Source organism: Andrographis paniculata, unplaced genomic scaffold (genome assembly GCF_009805555.1).
Source record: "Andrographis paniculata isolate CXL003 unplaced genomic scaffold, ASM980555v1 Contig64END, whole genome shotgun sequence".
NCBI lineage: Eukaryota > Viridiplantae > Streptophyta > Magnoliopsida > Lamiales > Acanthaceae > Andrographis > Andrographis paniculata.
In genome coordinates, this window is record NW_026137600.1 from 1,479,378 (window position 1) to 1,505,113 (window position 25,736).

The window sequence follows — 25,736 nt, forward strand, 5'->3', positions numbered from 1 at the left end:
ATTTTTATCCTTTAATTTTATGTATAAATTAATTATATATGTAATGATATGTTTGTAATTTAAGTAAAAATTAAAAGTATTTTAATATTATTATATAATTACTTCTACTAAAATAAAAAAATATTTTGAATAGGACAAGACAAAAATAGGTAAAAAATTAGTTTGAATTGAAATGGAGATAGTACTTGATATGATATTTATGGGGAAAAAAAAAACTCATTTTCTATTGATAAATTAAAAACATAGAAATAAAAATATTTATGTGTTTATTTGTAAAATTTTGTATTTGGTTTTACTATTTCATTTTTTTTTCTTCCTAAAACAATTAAATCAAATAAGTATTAAATTAAAATTTAATTTTGCATTTAAAATATCGCATCAAAATAACTATTTTAATTCAAAATTTTACTATTTTAAAACAAAAATCCTACGAGTAAACACACTCATACTCAGGTTTTGCTAGAACTGGCAAAAACTGACCCGCACGACAACCTGACACGAAATAATTAGATTTGGGTCAAATATTTTAACCCGATTATGTATACAGGTTGACACGAACCCAATACGACAACTCATTATAATATATTAATATTGATTAATATATTTATTATATATGTAAAATAATCATAATTTATTAATTTTCTCATAAATTAATATAAACTAAGTTCAATTTTAAATAATTCAACCTAATTTACGCTCAAACTAATAAAAACTAACATAACACGACAACACAACAAAATATTATTTAATTTGAATAAAAAAATTCGACTTAATTATGTATATGAGTCAATACGAGTTAATCCGAATCCGACACGATAATAAACGGATCAACACAAACCCAAAACGATAATAAATGAGTTGAATTAGGGTTGAATAATTTAACCCGTTTAAAGTTTTCAATCCAATACGAATCGACCCATTGTCAGCTCTAGGTTTTGCCAATAAAAAAGCTGTTGTGTAAATTGCGTATTAGACCAGACCAAAGCAGCACGACACGGGCGTGTTGGTGGGTGGACCAATTCGATTTCCACTACACCTTGTGATGTTTGAGTGTATATATATATATATATGTTGGTAAAATGGGGGCTATCACAAAATCAATCAATGGTGACTGAAAAACAACCAAGCCAAAGAAATTAGAATTAATTTTTTTAAAAAAAAAATAAAATACAAAAAAAAAAAGAAAAAAAATAAGAAAAAAGAAAAAGAAAAATGGAAGTTGAGTTGGACACCATATTCACATTCAATGATGTGTCCCAAAATGGTAGACTTAGGATAGGGTGATAAGTAATAAGGCATCCACAATACAACTATATGGATGCATAATCATCCTACTTACAATACATTGTAAAATTATAAACATTATACTCCCTCCGTCCCATATCTATATATCTATTTATTTTTTGCACAGAGTTTTAAAAATATTAATATTATATTGAGATAAAGTAAAAATAAAGGTAAAAAGACTAAATTACCCCTATTAGTATTGTATAATATAAAAGTAATGACATTTGTGTAATATATTGTAAATTGGAAAGGTATCTGTAATGTTAGGTAGATGATACAATTACTAAAAAAAAAAAAAAAAAAGAAATGGATACTTTGTTATTGGACGGACCAAAATAGAAAAATGAATAAATTGTTAAGGGATGGAGGGAGTATATCATAATTGATTTCTGTACAAAAGTGCATATTATTTATAATATATATGGTAACGACACGTAACAAACAGTACATCTCATCGGAATTTAAATACTATTAACATATCACAATGCGTAATATTATCTGACACAATATATGTTGTTTTTATCTAAATTATGTGTTGCGTGTTGGAACTTATCATAAATTAAACTTAAAGCTCAAGACCTATCATACTGAAATAATTGATTGAAAAAAAAAAAAAAAAAAAAAAATTGATAGTATTGTGTTTTTAAAACTTATAACGCAATTATTTTTGGAAAAATCCTAATATCTTGTTGTCATTTTGTACGATGAAATATGAAAAAGTAATGTGGTCATGTCTAAACTTAGAATCGCAATTCTAATATAATATAGTTTATTATTAGTTAGTTTCATAATCCAATTAATAATTTATCGAATTTCTGCACATATAAGACATGTATCTGTATTTATTAAATGTATTTTAAACTCAATAAATTTAATAAATTATAGTTTAGATATATTATGATAGTTTAAACAATTTACATGTAACCGTCAATTGAAATTTTAATCCAATACTTTATATATTATATATTGATTATGGCTATTCAACACAGTACTGATCAACTCCAATCAATACTGAGCTGGGTAATAAATGCAATTTTATTTGGTTGAGATATAACATTTCGATTTTAGGTTGTGATTTAAAATATATTGTTGGTTTAAATTTTTATTTAAATAATATTTTGATACTTTCCCCGTTCTTTAATTATTTAATAAAGTATTCATTTTTTTTTTTTCATATAGCTGTATTTTCTACTAATATTAAAAATACTCTTACAAATTACAATATATTACACAAATACCATTACCTTTTATATCACACAATAAGGTTATTTTAATGTTTTCTACTTCATTCATACTACACCCCTAATATAATATTAATATTTTTAAAATTTTGTACAGAGAGTAAACAAATAGATAGATAAGGGACGGAGAGAGTATAATATTTAATGAAAGTAAATAATATATTTTTATTTGTTGTGACAGATTAGGATTAGAATTAGGATTAGTAATCGAATAACAAGAAAAACGTAAAGAAAACACATATTTACGTGTTTCATCAACAACGTATTGACTATAACTACGGGAAAAAACATAGAACAATTTTATTAAGAACGGTACTGATTGCAAATTTTATATCTTAAAATTTATTTAAATAAAAAAATACATCAAACAGACTCAACCTAATAATAACTCCAAAACCTAATAACCCAATATTGTATACCATCACATGGGTTCAATGAGACCCATAAAAACCCAGCGAAATAATAAACTATATGATTAAATATTATATTAGATAAATAATATTAATTTAATTTTGAAATAATAAAAGAACAATCATTTAATATTGTAAAAATTATAAATATTGAAGCACGTTCTATCTTAATAGTTTGTTTATTTGCTTCTTTTTTTTCTTTTTTTTTTTATCAAAAATATTTATTATATCAAATATAAAAATTTTATTTTTTTCTATCATGAAAAAATAAAATTTTTTCCCATGTTAATATAGAGGGTACTTTTGTTACTTTATATTTTTATAATGAAAAATAGAAAAAAAAAAGTATAAAACTAGAAAAAATTTATTCTCATCGTCTCAAGTATTTTTTTTACTAATTTTGTATTTCTCACTCAAAAATATATATTTTTTATTTTAGTAAAAAAATAACTATACATTAATACTAAATACTCTTTAATTTTTACATAAATTACACACATATTATTATATATAATTAATTTATATATAAACTTAAAAAATAAAAATATCAAAATTATTTTATACATTTTTATTAACTAATAAAAAATATTATTATTTTTAAACTTACTACTTTGGATTAAAAGAAGAAAGTATAATTTTTTACCAATAAAAACACATTTTTTTTTTTTTTTTTTTTTTATGACAGGTTAAAAAGGAAATTAAACATATAACGTTTTATATGAGAGAATATATAATAATAATTATTATTTTTATTTTTGAAAAATCAAGAGTTTGTTTCAATATGTGTTTACTTTTGTATTTGTATTTGTATTTGTGATTTCATGTTTTTTTTAGTTATTTTATTTAATTTTTATTATTCATAATTTTTTTAAAAAAAATTATTAAATTAAATATATATATTTTTATATCACATTAAATATTATTTTTGCATTCAAAATATTAAATCAATTTATATTTATATCACGTCAAATAAATATTTAAATTCAACTATTCAAATAAAAAATTCAAATCAAAACCTCTAAACAAACACACTTACTTGATTTTTAATGAAGTAATTATTTAATTTAATAGGTAGTATTTTGTTTGAAGCAGTTTCTTTTCAACTTGCAATTTTGGTGAATTTACAACATTTTTGTTATGTTTTATATTTTTCCTTATGCACTTTTATATTATTTGAATTTTACATTCTTCGATTTTTTATTTTCTTTTGTTTTGTTATTTATATAAAACCCCTTTAATTTCTATTTTTATTCAATAAATAAATACTTTTTTTTTTTTTTATCTACATTAAAAGTTCACTGTTTTTTTTATAAAACTACTTAAAATTAATTATAAATTAATATATATATACATTTTATTTATTTATTTATATTATATAAAATTATAATGCTAAAAAATTGAAATATATATTCTAAATTCTTTTTAACCATATAAATATATTAATTCATATATTTAAATATACCAACCACAATACTCATATAAAAAAAATAATAAACCGTCCGTCTCTAAATGTCACATTTATATTTTGCGTCATTATACTTAACATTAAAAATATCCTTATATTTGTATATTTTTTTGTAAAAATGATATTCTATTAGTATTATAAGACATTAATAAAAATATTTATGCAATTTTTTGTTATTTTGTACTAGGTTTTGATATAATAATTAATATTCAAAGATCAATACGAAAAAGTAAATAAGACCCTTGGAGATAGACGTAGATAATATTATAATTTATCATTAATAATTTTCTAGTATACACTACCTAAATAATTGTATTCGAAACAAATGAGTCGTCTATTTCAAGATGAATAGACTATTATTTTAATCATAAACTCAAAATTTCAAACTCACTCCAACTTAAATAAAATACTCTCTCCATTTCAAAAGTAAGTATCCATTTAGTTTTTGCACGTAATTTTAGAAATATTAGTATTATATTGTGATATAGTAGGAATAAAGTAGAAATGACTAAAATAACCTTATTAGTATATATATGATATAAAGGTAATGACATTTGTGTAATATATTGTAAATTATAAGAGTATTTATAATGTTAGGTAGATAGTACAGTTGACGGACTAAAATGGAAAAATAAATACTTTGCTATGAGACGAAGAGAATAAAAAAATAAAAAAAAAATAAAAACCACCTTAAAAAAGTATGTTTGAACCCTAAAAATGTTGAGCAACATAACATGATGCAGCTTGCCATTGAAATCCATAAATTGAGGATTAATTCTGTTAATCAATCCATCGTCCTCATGGCCAGTGCTTTCAGACATGCATTTTTCACTACACTTCACCTCAAACTTCCCCAAGGCTAACCTTAATTTCTTCGTACTCATACACGAGATTCTTGTTTTTATCCTCAATATAAAATGATCCCAAATTCTTAAAACATCGAACATCTTAATTCAGACCTCATTATCTTCCCCTAAACACCATGCTCGTAAAAGAATTATCGTTGCGAATACGTCGCGAAATCAAAGAAGGTAAAATCCAAGTAACCACGACGATAGTCTTTTGTTTGTCGCTCTCATTTCTTGTCCTAATACTAGGAATGGTTGTCCACGACCATTTCAAGAAATTTGTTATTCTCGAAGACCTCTACTTCTCGACTCTCAATGCATTTCCTCCGATATTTTCCCCCTCCGAATCGCCCCCAAAAAATGTCTACGCGCAAAAGTGTAATAACTCAAATTCCGGTGTCCTAACCTTCGAGGATTGGGTTTCTCCTAAAAATGCGTGGCACGCGATGAGCGATGAAGAATTAATGTGGAGGGCGTCGATAGTGCCAATTTTACCAAAATACCCTTTTGATCGAACGCCAAAAATTGCGTTTATGTTCTTAACTAGGGGCCGATTGCCGTTGGCGCCACTTTGGGAGATTTTCTTTAAGGGGAATGAAGAATTGTTCTCCTTGTACTTACATACTTCGCCGGAGTTTAAGGATGAACCACCCGACTCGTCGGTTTTCTATAAGCGTCGAATACCTAGTCAGGTAAACATGACATGAAAATTGCGTAAAAATATCGTATGTAAATTTTATGGCATAATCTATATTATTGTTAGAAAAAAATATGTACATAATCCAAATATAAGAACTTTATGCATTAATGTTTGTTATGACGACGTAAAAATCTGCCGCTGCTACTCTTTAAATTTGTACTAAAATAAATTTTTGGTTGTAATTTACATTCATGTTAGAAAAAATTAAGCACATAATTCAATACTCCCTCCGTCACATAAGAATAGTAATATTTGCTTTTTGCACGTATATTTTTTAATATTAGTATTACTTTGATTTGTAGTAAAAGAACAAAAATACCCCTGTTAGTATTGTGTTATATAAAAATAATGATATTTTTGTGTAATATATGGTAAATTACAAGAACTGGCAGATTATGTGTTGATTCGGCTAATGGTGCTGATTTGATATGATCATCATATGCTACAGGGATCAACATATATTTATAAGATTACATATGCTTTGAGTTATAATATAATATATGTTGTATTATAATTATATGAGATATGCATAAATATTGTTGATCACCTTATTAACATATGCTGATTTGACCAAATCATGCTGAATTGACCTAATCAACAGCTGATCCAAACACATTATTAGATAAGTAATATAATTACTAAATTGAGAAATAATATTTATGTTTTGAGACGGACATAAATGAAAAATAGAAATCTTCTTATGAAACGGAAGGAGTATAAAGAGTTCTATGCATCGACATTTTTTCAACGACATAAGAATATATAACCGCTACTCTTTGAGTGCACATTGGATAAACTCATGTTCGAGCATAGTAACTTGCAAACTAGAGTATCCATATACAGGTTACCCTATTTTACGACTCTGTAATATAAATTCGCATTACGAATGCGCAAATCTTACAGGCGGTTCAATGGGGAAAATCGAGCATGGTCGACGCAGAGAGACGGCTACTAGCGAACGCTCTCCTAGACATTAGGAACGAAAGGTTCGTCCTCTTATCAGAAACGTGCATTCCTTTATTCAACTTCTCGACGATCTACGCCTATCTCATAAACTCAAACCAAAGTTTCCTCAACGCGTTCGATGACCCCCGGCCGATCGGACGGGGTCGATACAATCGGAAAATGGGACCAACAATCACGCTCGTCGATTGGCGTAAAGGGTCCCAATGGTTCGAAGCCAACCGAGAATTAGCCCTAATAATGGTCTCAGACACCAAATACTACCCGATATTCAGAAATTATTGCCTGCCTCCGTGTTACATGGACGAGCACTACTTTCCGACAATGGTGACAAAAGTTTGTCCTAATCTTACGTCGAATAGGACGGTGACTTGGACGGATTGGTCGGGCGGAGGGTCGCACCCGAGAATGTACGGAAAAAATGATGTTAGAGAGGAGTTGTTAGAAGGGATTAGGAGATTGGGGAATTGTAGGTACAATGGGGAGATGATGAACTCAATGTGTTTCCTATTTGCAAGAAAGTTTCATCCTAGTACTTTACAACCTTTGCTAAGAATTGCTCCTAAGTTGTTTTGGTTTTGAAGAAGATACAATGTGTGTTTGGTTCATAGTAAGTAATCCTTTGGATTTTGGGGGAATTGGAATACAATTACACTACATTCTCATGTTTGATTTAATTTTATGGAAAGAAATCGAATTCTTAGCATGCACTGCGGATTCCCACGTTATAATAATAATAATAATAATAATAATAAAATAAAACCATTCTGCCTTGAAGACTACCATATTACCCTCTAAAAAACATTCATATTTTCTTGCAGATTCTAATTCCTTTAAACACATTATCCAACCAAACAAAACCTAAAGGCTCCATGAGAATAAGATAAAGATATATATGGAACACAAATTGCTCCCAATGAATTTAATCCACAAAAAAAAAAAAACACATAAAACACAGATGCAATTTGATCACATTTTACCCTAAAAGGACATCCCAAATGCAGAGCATGTTTTACTCCAACAAACGAAAGCAGGATTAAAGAGTACCTAGCCATTAGTATCCTCCGATACCGACGGCGAATCCGAGATCGAAACGAGATCATCGTGCGACAGCGACGGCGACGCCTCCACTCCCCGTAGCTCGTCGATCATTTTCACCACACAGTTGATCCTCGGCCGCTGCTCCGGCGCAGCCTGCGTGCACGCCATGGCTATCTGCAGCAGCCCCACCATTTCCTCCTCGATGCCTTTGTACCTTAATAGACGTAACACGAATTTGATAAACTCAAATAATAACGACCTAATTTAATGTATATAATCAAATAGACCTGATCTAAATGGCGTCTAAATATATTTAAAATGTCTCAACATCTCACTCAAACTCAAGTGATGCTGCAAAATAACTTGAATTTGTTAGAGAATTCGAAGATAAGCCAATGGGTCAGAATTAGAAGCAAAGCTCTCAATTAAAGCTGGCAAAAACTAACACAACACGATAAATCAATACGAAATAATTGGGTTTAAGTCAAAGATTTCAACTCGATTATGTATACGGGTTGACACGAACCCGACATAATAATAAAATAGTCATGTTAGAGTTGAGGCTCTCAACTCGAATCCGACACTACTAACCCGAATATAATACATTAATATTAATTAATATTTATTATATATGTAAAATATTTATTACTAATAATTAGCCAACCAATTAATTTAAACTAAGTTCAATTTTAAATAATTCAACCTAATTCATTATACAAATCACACTGGAACTAACAAAAACTAACCTAACACTATAACATAACTAATTGAATTTGAATCAAGGATTTCGACTTAATTATGTTATGGGTCAACACGGGTCAACATAAATCCGACACGGTAATAGATGGGTCAACACAAACCCAACACGATAATAAACGGGTTAGGATTGAATGATTTAACTATTCAATTCGACATGAACCAAATACGAATCGACCCATTGCCAGCTCTAGTCTCAATGAGTTAAAGTCGAAAACAAAAACTCATTTACAATAATGTTAAGACTCGGAAATTGGACTCGCCCACAAAAAATATAAAATTGAAAATTGGACTCGCTCACACCATAGTTAAAATAAAAAAAATAGGACTCGTTTACAAGTAAATTAAAGTTCGAAACCAACTTGCTAAAATTCTGAAATTGCAAAATGTAACATACCTCATAAGCTCCAAATCGAACACCTCGGCCGTCCACTCCTCCCTCACCACCGACTGCACCCACCTCAGCAGATCAATGGCTCCGCCGCATCCCGTGCTCAGACCGCAACCATCGACCGCTGACGGACATTTTCCGGTGAGCAACTCAAGTAACAAAACCCCAAAGGAGTACACGTCCGCCTTTTGATTCTGTTTTCGGCTGTCCAAAACTGCTTCCGGGGCGCGGTAGCCGTTGTTTTTTGGTGCCCCCGAGGAAGTGGGGGCGAACATAGAGAGTCCATAGTCGGAGAGCTTGGCGTCTCCAGATTTGTCAATGAGAACATTCGTTGATTTTACGTTTCCGTGCACGAGCTTACGTGATTTGCACGAGTGAATGAAGGCCAACCCCCGGGCTGCTCCGGCCGCAATCTTTAGCCTCGTTGTCCAGTCTAGTGGAGTTCTTCCCGGCCCTCTGTTCCCTGTTAGCAGAATTCGTCGGAATATTACATAAAAACTACTGCAGTAACTAATCAACAAACCACAAGTAGCTTTCATTTTAACTGTAAAAATAAACTACGAAAACTGAAAATTTGCATTATTTGATCATCAAAATAAGAGACATGTATATAGCCAATATAAAACACACTCGATACATTCAAATCTAAATAATCTAATATATTGATAAGATCAAATCTAAGCTTAGATCTACTAAATCTAAAATTGAATGTTTAAAATATCTCAACATTAACGAAACCTATTTTGGTCCCCAATTTTCAACAATTTCGAACAATTAATAAAATTCAAGATTAGTCTTGCTGTTTGGCAGAATTTGCCGCTTAACCCAACCTTCGGTTAAATACTAATCCAACTGGTTCAACCCATTTTTGCGGCTCTACTCTAAATCTAAATCGAAATCCCACAAGTAAACTACAATTTACAACCACAGACAGCACATGAACCTACATCAAGAACCAATAATTCCACACTACAGTTTTTTGTTCTTGTTCCTGAAACAACAGCCCCACCATCACTGCCAGACAAGTCCAAACTCGATAATGCAAATCATACAATTATACGATTCAATAGATCAGCAGAGGTAAAAAAAAAAACAAGAACAGTGTAGATTGAAAAGTGAAATGTGATTTACCATGAAGTAGCCAGAACAAACTGCCATTAGGCATGTAGTCAAGGACCAAGAGCTTCTCATCCATGGCGTAGTAGTAAGCCTTGAACCCCACCAAATTGGGGTGCCGGAGCTTCCCCAGAATCTCCATTTGCTGCTCGAACTCCCTCCTCCCATGGCCGCTCATATTCAGCTCCTTCAATCTCTTCACAGCAACCACATTGCCGTCGTCCAGCACCGCCTTGTACGCCGTCCCGAATCCACCTTTCCCCAGCATCTCCGCCGACGCTCGCAGCAGATCCTCCAGCTCGAACCGCCGCTCCCCGTCGAAGAACACCATTTTGCCTCGGGCTTGGGCGGGGTTAGGGTTAGGGTTTGGGTAGGGGCTCGAGGAGTACACTATCTTCTCCGATTGGGACGCGATGCTCTTCCCGGAGGTCGATTTGTTGGAATGATTCTTCCAGAAGTAGAAATAGAGGAGCAAACAGACAAACCCTAGAACAATTACGTCGCCGATTATTATTCCGGTAATGGCTATTAAGCTGATTCTGCTCCGGTGACGGTTTCGTGATTTGGTAGGCGGTTTCGTCTCCGAGGGGATTGCGGTTGGAGTCGATGAAACGGTCGGCGTTTGGCTCCCCGTCACCGGCGACGCCATTGCTCCTCCTCCTCCGCTGCCTCCTCCGCCGCCTGGTGGCTGCGTCGGGTCGGAGGAAGCTGATTTGCACTTTTCCAATGGTGGACCACATAAATTGGGGGCGTTTGAAAACGACGACGCTGGGAAATCTGAAAGCGACGCCGGAATTTCACCTGATAGCTGATTGTTTCCCGACACGTTGAATTCCTGCAGGCTGGGGAGATTCAAGCCGGAAATCTGGCCGGAAAACGAGTTCTCCTCCAAGCTCAAGGTAAGGAGATGCGTGAGGCGGTTAACGGCGAGGGGAATCCGGCCGAAGAAATTGTTGTACGACAGATCGAGGCGGTAGAGCTTCGACAGCGAGGGGAGCGACGGCGGGAAGTCGCCGGAGAAGCGGTTGTGAGCGACGAAGAGGAGCTTGAGGTTTGTGAGGTTGGAGAGATCCGGAAGTTGACCCGACAACCCGTTGTGCTTGAGGCTGAGGACCCGTAGCTCTGTGAGGGAAGTGAGGGAGGCGGAGAAGGGACCTCGGAGGTCCAGGTTCTCGAGGACCAAACGGGCGACCCGGTTGTGAATGCAGGAGACTCCGACCCAGGAACCGGATGTGCATGGGTCAGAGGAGGCGTTCCAGGAGGGCAGAACAACGCCGTTTGGGTCGGCGGTGGATTTGAAAATCAGTAGTGGCTCGGCGTCGGGATGGGCAGATGCGGCAGCTGAGTGGCGGAGGAAGAGGAACTGGAACAGCAGCGCCGCCGTCAGGAGGTTTGGGGGTAACCTGGGCGGTGCCGCCATTGCAGCTGTGTGAGAGAGAAAGAAGGGGCGGGAGAGAGAGAGAGTCGCAGCGGAGAAGAAGAAGAGAGACGACTGTCTCACTGAAGGATTTATGATGAATATAACTTTGTATTATTTCAAGCTCAAAATACTGAGCACCATTTCCCAAATATAATTAGTTCATTTGTTTATAAATTTTATTAGTATATTTATTGATTGTAATATTTTCTAGCTTTCACTTTATTTGTCTTTTATTTTAATTTTAATTTTAATTTATTTTACATTTTCTTTTTATAAATATGACTGTATATTTTAATTATATTTTATATTTTTTTATTTTAATTAAATTATTTTTTAATTTTAATTTTAATTTTAATGTATAATTATTTTTATTATATGATAATTATTTTTAATAATACACTTTTTAATTATTTACTAATTATATTTTACATAATTGTTTGTATCTACAATAATATATTTATGTATTAAAATATTTAGTTATTTAATTTTAATTTATAAATATTTTTATTAAATCATAATTATTTTTATTAATATATTTCTTACTTACTAATTACACAGTATTTAAAATTCATATTTAAATTAAATAGGACAATATGGTGGAAATAGTATAAAATAAGTATTTTAAAACATTAATAAAATAAATTAAGAAAAAAAATGGTTTATAATAATTAATCATGATATAAAATTAAATATTTTAAAATATAAATTAATAAATTAAATACACAAATAGTGGTCGAATATTTGTAAACAAGTACTCCATAATATGTATTAAAAAGTCTAATAATTATTTAGTAAAAATGAAAATTACATATTTTTAGACAAATAAAAATATATAGAACTGATTTGTTTTGTGTTTTGATATGAAACAAAATAAAATAAAATAAAATAATAATATTTTAAAATATAATAAATTGTAATAAGTAATATTTTATTTTTAATAAAAATATATAAAATCATTTTGATAATTTTATCATTACAAAGACTATAAATAGTTTTTGAAAAAATAAGATATTGTGATACTTACGTATAAATTATTTTTAATATAATATAAGTAAAAAGACAAAAATTATAAAAGAAAATAAAATAAATAAATGAATAAATAAAATGGAGTAACAAACTAACCCATGAGATAATATTTCTGTAATCTCGTTACAAATTATAACAATAATATATATATATTTTTTTTTTAAAAAGACAAAAAAAATATATGTAAAGTCTTTTTTGAAAAATCGAGGAATAGAGGGAAATATTTTATTTTTTTGTTGCCAGAAGTTTGAACTTATTAGCTTGTTATTACGAATTTATTTTTACACTATCAAATTTTAAATAATTATTTTCTTTATATCGTGAAAATTCGTAACGGCTGCCAAAGTGAATATTGAAAATTTTAAATAATATTTATTTGTAGAATTTGAGGTTTTAGTTTGAATTTTAAATAATAAACTTTAAATTAAAGTAGTTATTTAGTTTGATATTATTTCTTCTATGTTTGCAAGATTAAATTTTGGTATAATATAAAAAATAAAAATTAATTTAAATTTTTAGGGTGAAAATTTTATATATAGTAAAAACCGATAAAAATTCTAAGTAAACACAACCATAACTCCTCTCGTCCTAATACAATAGGTTTTTTTACCATTTTTATTCGTCTCAAAATAATAGTTTTGTTTACATAAATATTCATATCACGGTTAAATTATCTCTGTAATTTCATTATTATTACACAATGTCACTACTTTTTACACTAATACACTCATAAAGGCAAATAAATTTTTTATTCGTACTTTTTTACCAACTATCAATATAATATTAATATTTCTTAAATCTCGTGTCCAATTCAAAAAAGACCGTAGTTTTGGGACGGGGGGAGTATTATTTAGATGAAATAATATTTATTAGTATTATTTTATAAATATATTCTAAAAAATAAAATAATTTATTTTTATTTAAAATATGAGTAAAAATATTTTTTATTTTAGTGAGAATTTCTTTTATAAATAGTGCTAAAAAATTAAATTCAAAATAAATGTAAAAAATCCTAAATAAATGTAATTGACATAAAATAAAATAAAATAAAATAATAAGATACAACATACGATGTTCAAATTTTACATTAAAATCATACTACTACATATATGACTACGAGCGATTGTAATAAAATACTACAAGGGTGTGTTTGTCTGGGGTTTGGATTTTGAGTTGGGATTTGAATAGTAAAAATTTTGAATTTGAATAGTTGTATGATGTGATATAAATAGATGTTGATGTGATGTTTTGAATGTAAAATTGATTTTTAGTATAATATAAAAAATGAAAAAAAAATAGGTGTTTGATTTGATGTTTTTGGGGGGAAAAAATTGGATGAATAGTAGAAATCTTATTAAATCCCCCAAACAAACACACCCTTACTTAACTATATACACTACGACGCAGGCCAAAAAATATTAATGATACAATGCATATATACTCTCTCGGTCTAATTTTTATTATCCTAAAGTATATTTACACGATTTTTTAGAAGTGTGTTTGTTTGGGGGATTGGAATGAATTTATACTATTCATCCAATTTTTTTCCCCCAAAAATATCAAATCAAACACCTGTTTTTCATTTTTTATATAATACTAAAAATCAATTTTACATTCAAAAAATATCACATCAAACACCTATTTATATCACATCATACAACTATTCAAATTCAAAATTTTTACTATTCAAATCTCAATTCAAAATTCAAAACACGCCGTAAATGTTCTCATACAAAAATACCATATATAATTATTATCCTATTTAAAAAACAATAAATATCTATAAACACAAACAAAATACTCCATCCGTCCCACTTGAATTGAACGTTTTGATTAGGGACGCGGTATTTAAGGTAAAAATATTTAATTAGTTATGATATTGTGATATTTTTATTTTTGTATAATTAATAATATTTATAATTTTAAAATAAATTTAATACTATATGATTAAAAAAATTAAAATATATGTTTAAATATTTTAAAATTATATAGCAATTAAAAAATATATGCAATATGAATATCATTTTGTAGATAATAAAATTTTCTATAATACAAATAAATAAATAAATATTTTTGTTTATTTATAATTAACATAAATCAATTTTATAAAAAATGTGTAATTTTAAATATAGATAAAAATATTTATTTTTTTTAAGAAAGATATAGGAATAAAAGGATTTTGAGTGGGTCCTACGTCATATGTGATGTTATACATTATGTAGTTAATTAAATTAATTTATATTTATTAAATATATTTTGATTTAATAATTTTTACCAAATATAAAATTATTTCAAAACATATAAAAATATAAATAGTATCAATTGTGACGAGACGATTAGAGTATCTAACATAAATATATATTTTTAGCGATCATTTTGTTTTTAGGTGTGGGTCCCACCACAAATACATATATAATTTTTTATTAAAATAATTAAACTTTTTTAAAAAAATAATATTTGATTTTTCTTTTTTTTACTGTAAGACCATTTTCATTTTTATTTTTTAATTTTTTTATGGATTGTGGCCTTATTTTTTATTTTAATTATGTTATGTGCTCTTTTTTAAAAAAATTTACATATTGATCTCACTTCGAATGATAATTTATTCCAATCAATTTATTATATTTTACCTTAGGTCGAACTTTCAAGATGAAGATAAAATGATGGGATTTATTTAAAAAAAAAAGAATTATTTATTTTAAAATGTTAGTTCTATCGCTAATTAACTATTTTATTAATTAAATATAAATAATATACAATAAATATCTCAAAAATTTTGAGATAACTTTTTTAATTAAAATAATAATATATATATATAATAAAGTCTCAGAAATTCTGAAACTAATAAATGTACTCAGAAATTTTCGAGGTTTTTCTATTAAAACAATAATATATATAATAAAATTTTGAAAATTTCAAAATAATTTATACTTAATTTGGAAAATTTCGAACCTTATAGCAATAGTCACGGAATGATCTCGGACTTCGTATCTTTTAAATTAATTATATTATATATATATTATATAAAAAATAAGTTTCGAAATTTCCAAAACAATTAAATAAAAATAATTTTATATTATTTATATTATTTTTAGTAGCTTCGAATTGATTCCAAGGTTTTCTTCTAGGCGCATTTTCACATTTTTTTATAGTAATTGTAGTTTGATGGTAAATGTGTTATTTCACCAATATATATATATATATATATATATATGTGACTGTGAGTTCAAATCTTATTGTCAACATTAATTTAATTTTTTTTTTTAAAAAAAAAATCAAAACGGCCCCCGCTAGGTACGGCCCAATTTTATATTGGGCCATGCTTGGACCTAACTTGTAAGCCCAATTCTGAACCAGGCAATGTCGGCCCAGCACATATCATAATAAGATAGGGTGGGCTGATACGAAAAAATTCGGACCGACCCCATTTGCCACCCCTAAACATTACTGGCGGTGAGCAAAATATCCGAAATTTGAAAATCTAATCCGAACCAAACCAAAATTTAAAATTTGGTTTGGATTTTTCGGATTCTCGAATTGGATCGGATTGAATTTTTAACAAATTTTGGTATTTCGGATCGGATAAGACCGGTATACTTAAAATCTGAACAAATTCGAAATCTGGAATATAACATTTTAATATATATTTTTTTTATTATACATATTTAATATTTTATTAGAAAATATTATATTTTAATATAAAAAACTCAAATTTATTAATTATATTTTAATATATTTAATTTTTATATATTATATATATTTAATATTATAAAATAACAATAAAATATAAAAGAAATTTAAGAAATAATAATAATAAAAATATTTAGAATTTCGGAATTTTCGATTTGGTTCGAATTTTTTAGTTCGGATTTCGATTATTTCGATTCGGTTCGGATTGATTTTTTCAAAAATTTCGAATTTTCGGATCAGTTCGAATTTGGCGAAATCTGAACCAAAAATCCAAATGCTCACCCCTAAACATTACAACCAAATGTGTCTTCATCCCAAATCAAATTTGTCCCTATATATATATATATATGGTAATAATAATAATTACTTGACTATTACTCTGAATTAAAATAGGTTCAAAATTTTTGTATTGAAGTTCATATAAAATCTAAACTGCAACATCACTAAATACTTTATTTAATATTTATATATTAATATAGAAGAGTATAAAAATAATTAAATTATACAATATCTTACACCCTTAAGGGTTTTTTTTTTTTTTTTTTAAAAAAAATCTTTAGATTATTGTGTTGGCTAATTGTTAAAACTTTTTGAAATAATTATTTTATTATACAATAATATTGTTGTATGCATATTTGGCAAGGAAAATGTTATCCCGAAGATGAATTTTTTGACGGATCTTCAAAGAAAAAACAAAGCCAATTTGATTTTCATGGAAGCAATCCAAACGGAAATTGTGAAATATTCAATTATTAGTATTTTATTCTCTCTATTATCTAGTTGTGTGTTAATTTGATCGGATACAGATTTTTAAATGATAGGTAAAAATAGAATTTTTTTTTTTTTTAGGATAAAATAAAAATGGAAAAAAAATGGCATTTTTTATTAAAAAGAAACTGAAATAAATTTAGATAACATAAAAAAAAAAAGAAAAAAAAATGAATAAATTTAAATGATATAAAAAAATATTATTTATCATTAAAGAGTTATATTGAATATGATGATCTCAAAGTTAATTCCAAACACGACAATGTCGGAAGATTGTCTTCCAAACACGACAATGTTGGAAGATTGTCTTCCATGAACTCGGTCAAATAAGAGATAGTAAATAATTTTAAGATGTATTATAAATTTTATTTATTTATTAATTATTATTATTATTATTATTATTATTATTTTTTGATAACGTGAAAATACGCAGTCGGTGCCTGAAGGTGCTCTAGGTAAACTTCCGGCCGACTAAAAAAGTGCGAATCATGTATTATACTTTTAAAATTGCGTCAAATTCTTTCGTGATTTCATAAATGATGTATTTAACCCTTACGGCAGTCCTTGTTTAACAATATTTGACATAAATACGCCCAAACTGCGAATAAATTTTAGAATCTCAGTAAACTCCTAAAATTACAAATATATTCATTTTTTTTTTATATTTAACCTCAAAATATAGTAAATATACTCGAAATAATTATTTTTTCTCAGGTTTCAAGAGTTTATTTTTACTTTTTTTAAGGTTAAATATATAAAATATAAATATATTTATAATTTTAGGGGTTTAGAAATTAAAATTCTAAAATTTATTCGCAGTTTGAGCGCATTTATGTCAAATACAGTTAAGTAAGGACCGCTGAGAAGGTTATACGCAAATTTTATGAAATCACGAAAGAATTTAATGCAATTTTAAAAGTACGAGAATTTGACGCAATTTTATGAAATTATTGATGAATTTTGTGCAATTTAACCTTTTATTTTAGATGACTTCTACTATATTGTTCTTCTTTTTCATAACTTAAAAAATAATTGTAATAATTATCTAATGATGTTTTTGTTTAATTATTTAGTAATTATATTAATATATTTTATATTTTCACAAATTATCATTAATTTTATAAATTTAAAGCCAATTAAATAAACTAGTAACTAATTGTAATAATTATGTAATGATGTCTTTGTTTCATTATTTAGTAATTATTTTAATATCTTCTATTTTTATTTTATTTTTTATTTTTTTATAAATTATCATTAATTTTATAAATTTTAAGCTAATTAAATAAACTAGTACCTAATGGCCAAACACCATTTGTATATGTTGATAGATTGCTCAATTTTTGTTTGATTATTACTTAATCACACTATAATATCTTCTACTATATATATATATATATATATATTTCCTTTTTTTTAAAAAAAAAAAAAGATTGTGATATATTGACAAATTCTAATTTAATAAATAGTGCTAATTAAATGAATTATCTATTCTATAAATATACATATAAAGTCCAACCTATAAAAATATTTTCTTTTTATTATTGTTGATGCAATTTTTCAACAATAAAAAGTAAAATTTCAAAATAGAAATTATCTTCGAATTTGATAAAATAAATGCCTGAGATTAAGAATCTCTATACACTGTATAGATACATAAATAAATTATGAAACTAAATACTATAGATTGAGAAAGTAAATGGTGATCCCAAAAAGCAATTCACTTGAATTTGATGTCCATTGAAGATTGAAGATCTTCTGCCAGTTGTTGACTCAAATCCTTAAATATTCGTCAAAGAAAGCCTAAACGGTTACAGAAACTACTCTCAACCACCTACCAGTTCTTCATCTGTTGATACGTGTTTTGACCGACCACTAACTGCTCGCGCCAATTACAACAATCAACAAGCTCGGCCGACCACCTCTAAATACCTTACCTCTTTGAATGGACGGCTAGTCCCGAACGACTACTCAACTGTCCACCCGAGCGACCACCATATTGGCTGTCTTACCCTTCTTCGCTCGGCCTCCGTGTCTGCCATCTCATCTTTCTTCGCTCGACTTCCGTATTGGTCCTTATCTTTCTTTACCCGACCTTATCTTGTCCGACCTCCGTGCCCGACCTTATCTTGTCCGACCTCCGTGTCCGACCTTGTCTTGTCCGACCTCTGTGCCCGACCTTATCTTATCCGATCTCCGTGTCCGACCTTGTCTTGTCCGACCTCTATGCCCGACCTTATCTTGTCCGACCTCTGTGCCCGACCTTATCTTATCCGATCTCCGTGTCCGACCTTGTCTTGTCCGACCTCTGTGCCCGATCTTCTCAACCAACCGTCTCTAGTCGGCTTATCTCCTTAGAAGAATGTCTAGTCCAACCGACTACCCTAAAAAACCCCTTAATCAATATGACGAGCCCAACGACGGGCCCATATCCCCTCCTATCTTGGGTCTTTCACCCTAATTATAAAATTCGTACGTGACAATTATATATATATATATATAATTTTTAAATAAAACATATATATATATGTTTGTCCAGATCTTTTAACACTATCTTTAATTTATATATTTTATTCTTTTACGTTTAATATAAAATATAATTTTTGTATTACCCAAAATATTTCTATATCTTACATAATAAATTCTTAAAATCAAAATAATAAACAAACAAACACAATATTTAAAACACAAAGTTGAGTTATTATTTAATTTTTAAAAATTTAAATAATTATATGATATTATTTTTAAAATATAATATTAATTTTTGATATAATATAAAAAATAATATTTAATTTGACTAAAAAATTGATTAATAGTGAAAGTTTAGAAAATTCCTTTAACAAACACACTTTTAAAAATTTTTGTCTTGAATCACAAATATTGTAGTCCTTAGGCAGAGAGTCTTAGTATTGGGTAATTACTAACTAATTGAAAAATTGTATATTATAAATTAAGATTAAAATGTCTAAATAATTTAATTAAAAAATAAAAAATTATAAATTATAAATTTATATTTTCTCCGTCCAATTTCTATTGTTCTAAAATATATTTGCATGATTTTCTAGGTGATTGTTCTTTTGTTGTGAATTGACAAATTTGTCCTTAATTCTATGATATAGATTAAAAGTAATAAATGAACGAAAGATAAAAATATAAAATTTGTGTTTAAAAAAGAAACAAGACAATAGTTGGTTGACGGGTATATAATAAAAAAGTAAGGACATAGTACATGCGAGTAACAAGAATAGAAAGACTAGACAAATTAAATTGTACTAGAGTATAATTTATTTTTTTTTTATTTTTATTTTTTTAATATCTAGTATTTTGAATTTTGTCCTATAGGGTTTTCTTTATTCTCTTCGCAGTAGCAGACGCGAAAAAAAAAGAAAGTATTCTCATTCCAAAGCAAGATTGGAACCGCAACGACCCACCAACAATGGCGATTTGAATTCCCTTCCAACTCCCAGACTGACTGACTGACTGACTACTCCTGGTCAGAAATTCACAACAACTTTCCAATCAACTGCAGTGCCTGCCGCGTTATAATCGACTACATATACTTGCAAATCGACGATCTTGCAATTTCTCCATTGAATTTCACCGTTCCGGTGCGCTCTCCGGTGGATCGGTGCAAATAAATTGCTTAGGATGGGCGGCGGCGATTCTGGAGACCGCCGCAGCGCGAGGGAAATCGTATGCGATGCCTCGGCCGGCGCAGCCGCGGGTAATTTGTTAATTTTATTTTTTTTAAAAATAATTTTGGGGAAATTTGATTTGTGTTTAGCTTTTTGAACTTCAATCGGAGGAAATGATGCGATTGCTTTTTCCTCAGGTGCAATTGCAGCTACATTTGTTTGTCCATTGGATGTGATCAAGACGAGGCTTCAAGTCTATGGTTTGCCGGCAATGCAGTCTTCTGGTCGTGCAGGTAGATTCACTGACAACCCTAATTTTTTGAATTATCTAACAGGACTGAAATGGATGGTTCTACTTGTAGCTACAGTTGCTTAGATATTTGTTTAGCTCAATTATTTGAGAGATGTTCAGATTTGCTGGACTAAAAAATTTAAGTTTAAGATCACAGGTTTAAGGGGGTGATAAGGTGTTTGATTATATCAGTTTTACTTCTAGATCGTTCGAAAACTCCAAAACATTGATTCTTGATAATATGGATTGATTATAATTTATGGATTCCTGTTTACTGTTTAGATCAATCTACATAACTAGATGCTTGAAAACCGAAAATTAATCAGTTCTTGTTGTTGTATTGTTTTATCCATTGAATCTTAGAAGATGGTCTTGATTAAATTTTGTATTCTCGCAATCAGTAACGGAACGAGAGAATTTGATAGAACAGGGAGTAACTTTTCAAACTTACAAAAGAATACAATCTATTTATAAATATATAAGAATATATGTCTATTTGTTTTCATACAATTTTTTTCTTTTAGTTTCGGTATTTTGAGAACATTGCAAAATAACGAACTAAAATAGTACAATTTTTAGTTAGAAAAAAATTTCCACACTTTATATTTATATCATTTTTTTGTTCACTCCAATTATTGTTTTTTTTTAACTATATATACATATTTTTGAAAAAATAAGTGGGAAATAACCAAATCAAATGGGAGAGGGGGAAGGGGAGGGGGGAGAATCCCCCCCTTGACCCCCTATAGTTACACCCCCGCTGGCAATGCATGATTGAATCATCTTATATTGTAAATTTCTTGGTGTCAATTATGGTGTTTTATCCATTGATTAAATTTATTGTAACCTCGATGCATTGGTGAAGCATCTTATATTGCATATTCTCCTGGTGGCAATTAGGCAGTGTTATTCTTGTGAGCCTACAGCATATACTCCGGAACGAAGGTGTGAAGGGGCTTTACTGTGGATTGACGCCAACATTGGCTGCATTACTCCCAAATTGGGCGGTCAGTACTACCTTCAAGTATTGAAAATTGTTGTTAGTTTCACTGTATTAACTGTTACTTTTATGCATTTTTTTTTCCCCTTTTTTGGTTTATTTATTAATAAGGGATGATGTATTCTAGTCTTCAGATCGAATTGGTTTAGTTTGATTCATTGGATTCCACACGATTTTAAGAATCGTCACTTTGATAATTACTTTGGGGTGTGTATGAGAATGAGATGTTTGGTGATAAAAAATGTATAATTTAATTATTTTTAGACTCTTCTATATTGCTATATAATTATAAATAAAGTCTCGGGAAAGAGTGATGTTGAAATTTAGATTTTACAGTGGGATGAACTTCAATACAACAACTTTGAACTCAATTTCTAATTCAAGGTAATAGTTAAGTAATTGTTATTATTATTATTATTATTTCCATATATGTATGGATTGGAGAGAAATATGATTTGGGATGAAGGCACATTTGGTGTTAGGTATTTATATATGGTGGAAGGTGGGAAGAAATGACAACAAAACCATATTTTCTTGTTGGAATTTGAATGTTACCTATTTAGACCTTTTTCGGTGCCATTTGGACTGCAGTTTGTAGCTACTTATATACTAAAATTTACCATACTCAAAATGCAGATATTTTTGCTGGTTCGCCAATTGCAGTGTGCTTGTTTTCCGCATTGTTTAGAAGTCTTACATTTAACACTTTTACTTTTAAATACACACACTCATCGAGATTGCCCCAACTCGTATTCTACCAAATGTACCCTTCATTCCCTCTCAATAAAAAGAAATATAAAATAAAATGAATAAAGGAATAATGGATGTTGGTACTTGGCAGTATCATTTCGATTTACAATTTTGTTGTCCATTTCTTCCTTCTTTGAATGTTGCGTAACTTATGCTAACTTTTTTTTTTTTTCATTTGAATACTATCATTGGCAGGTGTATTTCACAGTTTATGGACATCTTAAAGACCTATTACATACATATGGCAAGTTTCGTATATCTTTTCCACTGTTCGCCTTTACTGAGCTCATTTTAAACGACATTACTTCATCTATGGTCTCGCTACAAATGTGTTAGAACAATTTTTGTTGTTTTTGGTTGATTTTATTTCTCAAATGTTTCTCAATTTAACATTTTGCGATGCTACAGATAGTACCAAGGGCGAGCTATCAATTGCGTCAAATGCGATAGCTGCTGCCGGAGCCGGTGCTGCAACAGCGATTGCTATAAACCCATTATGGGTTGTCAAGACACGACTTCAAGTAGGTTGTAGTGTTCTTTGTAACATGACAATATTTTTTCACTCCATCGGTAGCATGCTTATTAATTAAACATAGCAGTTCTGAAAACTCTGTTTTACGATGGATTTTCTTCTGCAACTTAGATGTGTTAGATTTGGACTATCAAATCGGTTTTTCTAAAGAATGTTCTTAATCTCGAATAGCTTGTTATATTAATTGTGATATTTTCTCATTTCTCTTAGACTCAAGGAATGAGACAAGGCGTGGTTCCTTACAAGAGTATATTTTCTGCATTGAGACGAATCCTACATGAAGAAGGATTTCGAGGCTGGTACAGGTCAGTGTTTTGTTCGGTTTTATAAAAATGACGTCAGGAAATTTAACGAGTAAGCTGAACGACTGCAGCAAATTAATACTTGAGCTATTATTGTCCTGATTAGCATGCCTGATATAGAGCGACTGCAGCAACTTCCGTTAATTTTATCTTCCCCGATGCAATGGATTGACAAAAGCAACTTTTTTTTTACTTGTATTGTATTCTTGTTTCATTGTTTTTTTTTTTTCAGTGGCCTTCTACCTTCATTGGCTGGAATTAGTCACGTCGCCATCCAGTTCCCTACATACGAAAGGATAAAATTGTACTTAGCCAAGCGAGGTATAATATAGGACCGTAATCGTTTATTTCATTTATTTCTGCATCGTTTTATTCTTTATTTCCGATATATAGGATGATTAAAACATGTTTCCTTTTCCCTCCTATCTCGATTCAAAAGAAAATAAAAGAATCGACGAGCTCAGAACCTGGGAAGTTGCTATTGCCTCATCGTTTTCAAAAGTAGTTGCTTCCGTCTCGACTTATCCTCACGAGGTACGTCTGGTTCTCTCTCACTACTCCTTCCATTCTGATTGTTTAATATTAGAAAAAAAGGTAAACTTATTTTTTTCTCCTGTAACTGGACCATTTATCATTTTACTCTGTAATCGGAGCTTGTCGTTAATTAGTCCCGTAAATGGAAAATTTTCACACTTTTACTCTAGCGCCGGAAATGCCTACGTGGTTAGCTGGAGGATATGTGTCCGCCAGGTCAGCAATACGTGGCGGCGGATACGCAGATTTTTTTTTTTATTTTAATTTATTTATTGTATTTTTAAAAAATAATAATTAAAAAAAATCTGCATATCCGTCCAGTGTTGCTGACTTGGGCAAATACGTCTCCGGCACCAGAGGACTAAAATTGCAAAAATTGTCAACTTACGGGACAAAAATCAGTTTATCCAAAAAAGAAATTACCTAATGCTCGTTATCTTGCGTCAGGTAATCCGATCGAGGCTACAAGAGCAGGGGCAATTAAGGAATCCCGACGCTCATTCACACTACGCAGGCGTCGTCGATTGCGTCAAGAAAGTGTTCAAAACGGAAGGCGTCCCGGGTTTCTACCGCGGATGCGCCACAAATCTCATGCGAACCACCCCGAATGCCGTGATCACGTTCACGAGCTACGAGATGATCCACCGATTCCTGCTGCATTTGTCGTCGCCGCAGGAGAAGCACCCGGAGCCCCAACCGACACCCGGCAGCGGCGCCGTCGAATCCCGCCGGGGAAATGCAGATAACAGCGGCGCCTTACACCAGAATGTAAGTCCTTCTAACGACAGAACTCATTTAATCCCTTTGGGTAATAGTGATCAGCTAACTTCTAACCATTGAGTAAAAAAAATTTAAAAATTTAAAAAATTACTACTAAAATATATATTTATATACACATATTTATTTGAATTGAATAAAAATTTGCAGCTGGGAGAAAATCCTTTTTGTTGTATCTGATTGTTCTGTTCTGGTCCCGCCATTATTCATTGTGGCCAATGTTTTTGAGCGAGCCTTTAAATATATATATTTTTTTTGTAATATTATTATAGGACTGTCCAATAAAAATATTAATTATTTCTACCGCTAACCGCTATTATATATATTGTATAATATAATAATATATGGATATAAGTACTCTCTCTGTCCCGCTGCAAGGTTGTCATTGGCTTTTTGTTTTAATATTTGAATATTAATTATTATATCAAGATATAGTACAAATCGAAAAAAAAAGACAAAAATATATTTATTAGTATATTATAATAACAATACAATGATATATTTAGAGTAAATTATTCAAATATAAGAATATTTTTAATGTATAGTATAATGATGCAAAAAATCAAATGACAACCTTGCTGCGGGACAGAGTGAGAATTATACTATAGCTAATATTAATGATGTAGGTAAAAAATAAATAAAATTTTTTTAGATAAATTTGTTTGTCATGGCTATAAAATTGAAAAAATTATCTTGGCGAACAGCTTTTTAAATTTTGTTTACCTTATTAAAGAGTTTTTAAACACGTAAATTAGCTAATTTTTGTATTTGTTAAATTATATTTTTCATTTTAAT

At 29.7% G+C, this 25,736-nt stretch overlaps 3 protein-coding genes across 3 annotated transcripts; 2 read left to right on the forward strand and 1 right to left on the reverse strand.

Moving 5' to 3' along the window:
* The first annotated feature begins 5,502 nt into the window (after positions 1-5,502).
* LOC127261676 (glycosyltransferase BC10-like) lies at positions 5,503-7,496 on the forward strand. Its single transcript, XM_051289972.1, has 3 exons — positions 5,503-5,943; positions 6,855-6,937; positions 7,019-7,496. Exons 1-3 carry the CDS (start codon positions 5,503-5,505, stop codon positions 7,494-7,496), a joined length of 1,002 nt encoding a protein of 333 aa, XP_051145929.1.
* Positions 7,497-7,716: 220 nt separating this feature from the next.
* On the reverse strand, positions 7,717-11,701 carry LOC127261605 (probable leucine-rich repeat receptor-like protein kinase At1g68400). Its single transcript, XM_051289877.1, has 3 exons — positions 10,234-11,701; positions 9,109-9,565; positions 7,717-8,169 (listed from the first exon to the last, which is right to left on the reverse strand). The coding sequence occupies exons 1-3, from the start codon at positions 11,636-11,638 to the stop codon at positions 7,962-7,964; spliced, it is 2,070 nt and encodes a 689-aa protein (XP_051145834.1). The 5' UTR covers positions 11,639-11,701; the 3' UTR covers positions 7,717-7,961.
* Positions 11,702-20,492: 8,791 nt separating this feature from the next.
* Positions 20,493-25,279, forward strand: LOC127261615 (nicotinamide adenine dinucleotide transporter 1, chloroplastic-like). The gene is made up of 9 exons (XM_051289887.1): positions 20,493-20,843; positions 20,952-21,047; positions 21,947-22,053; positions 22,992-23,044; positions 23,209-23,317; positions 23,539-23,633; positions 23,863-23,951; positions 24,070-24,164; positions 24,612-25,279. The coding sequence occupies exons 1-9, from the start codon at positions 20,768-20,770 to the stop codon at positions 25,002-25,004; spliced, it is 1,113 nt and encodes a 370-aa protein (XP_051145844.1). The 5' UTR covers positions 20,493-20,767; the 3' UTR covers positions 25,005-25,279.
* The last annotated feature ends 457 nt before the right edge of the window (positions 25,280-25,736 follow it).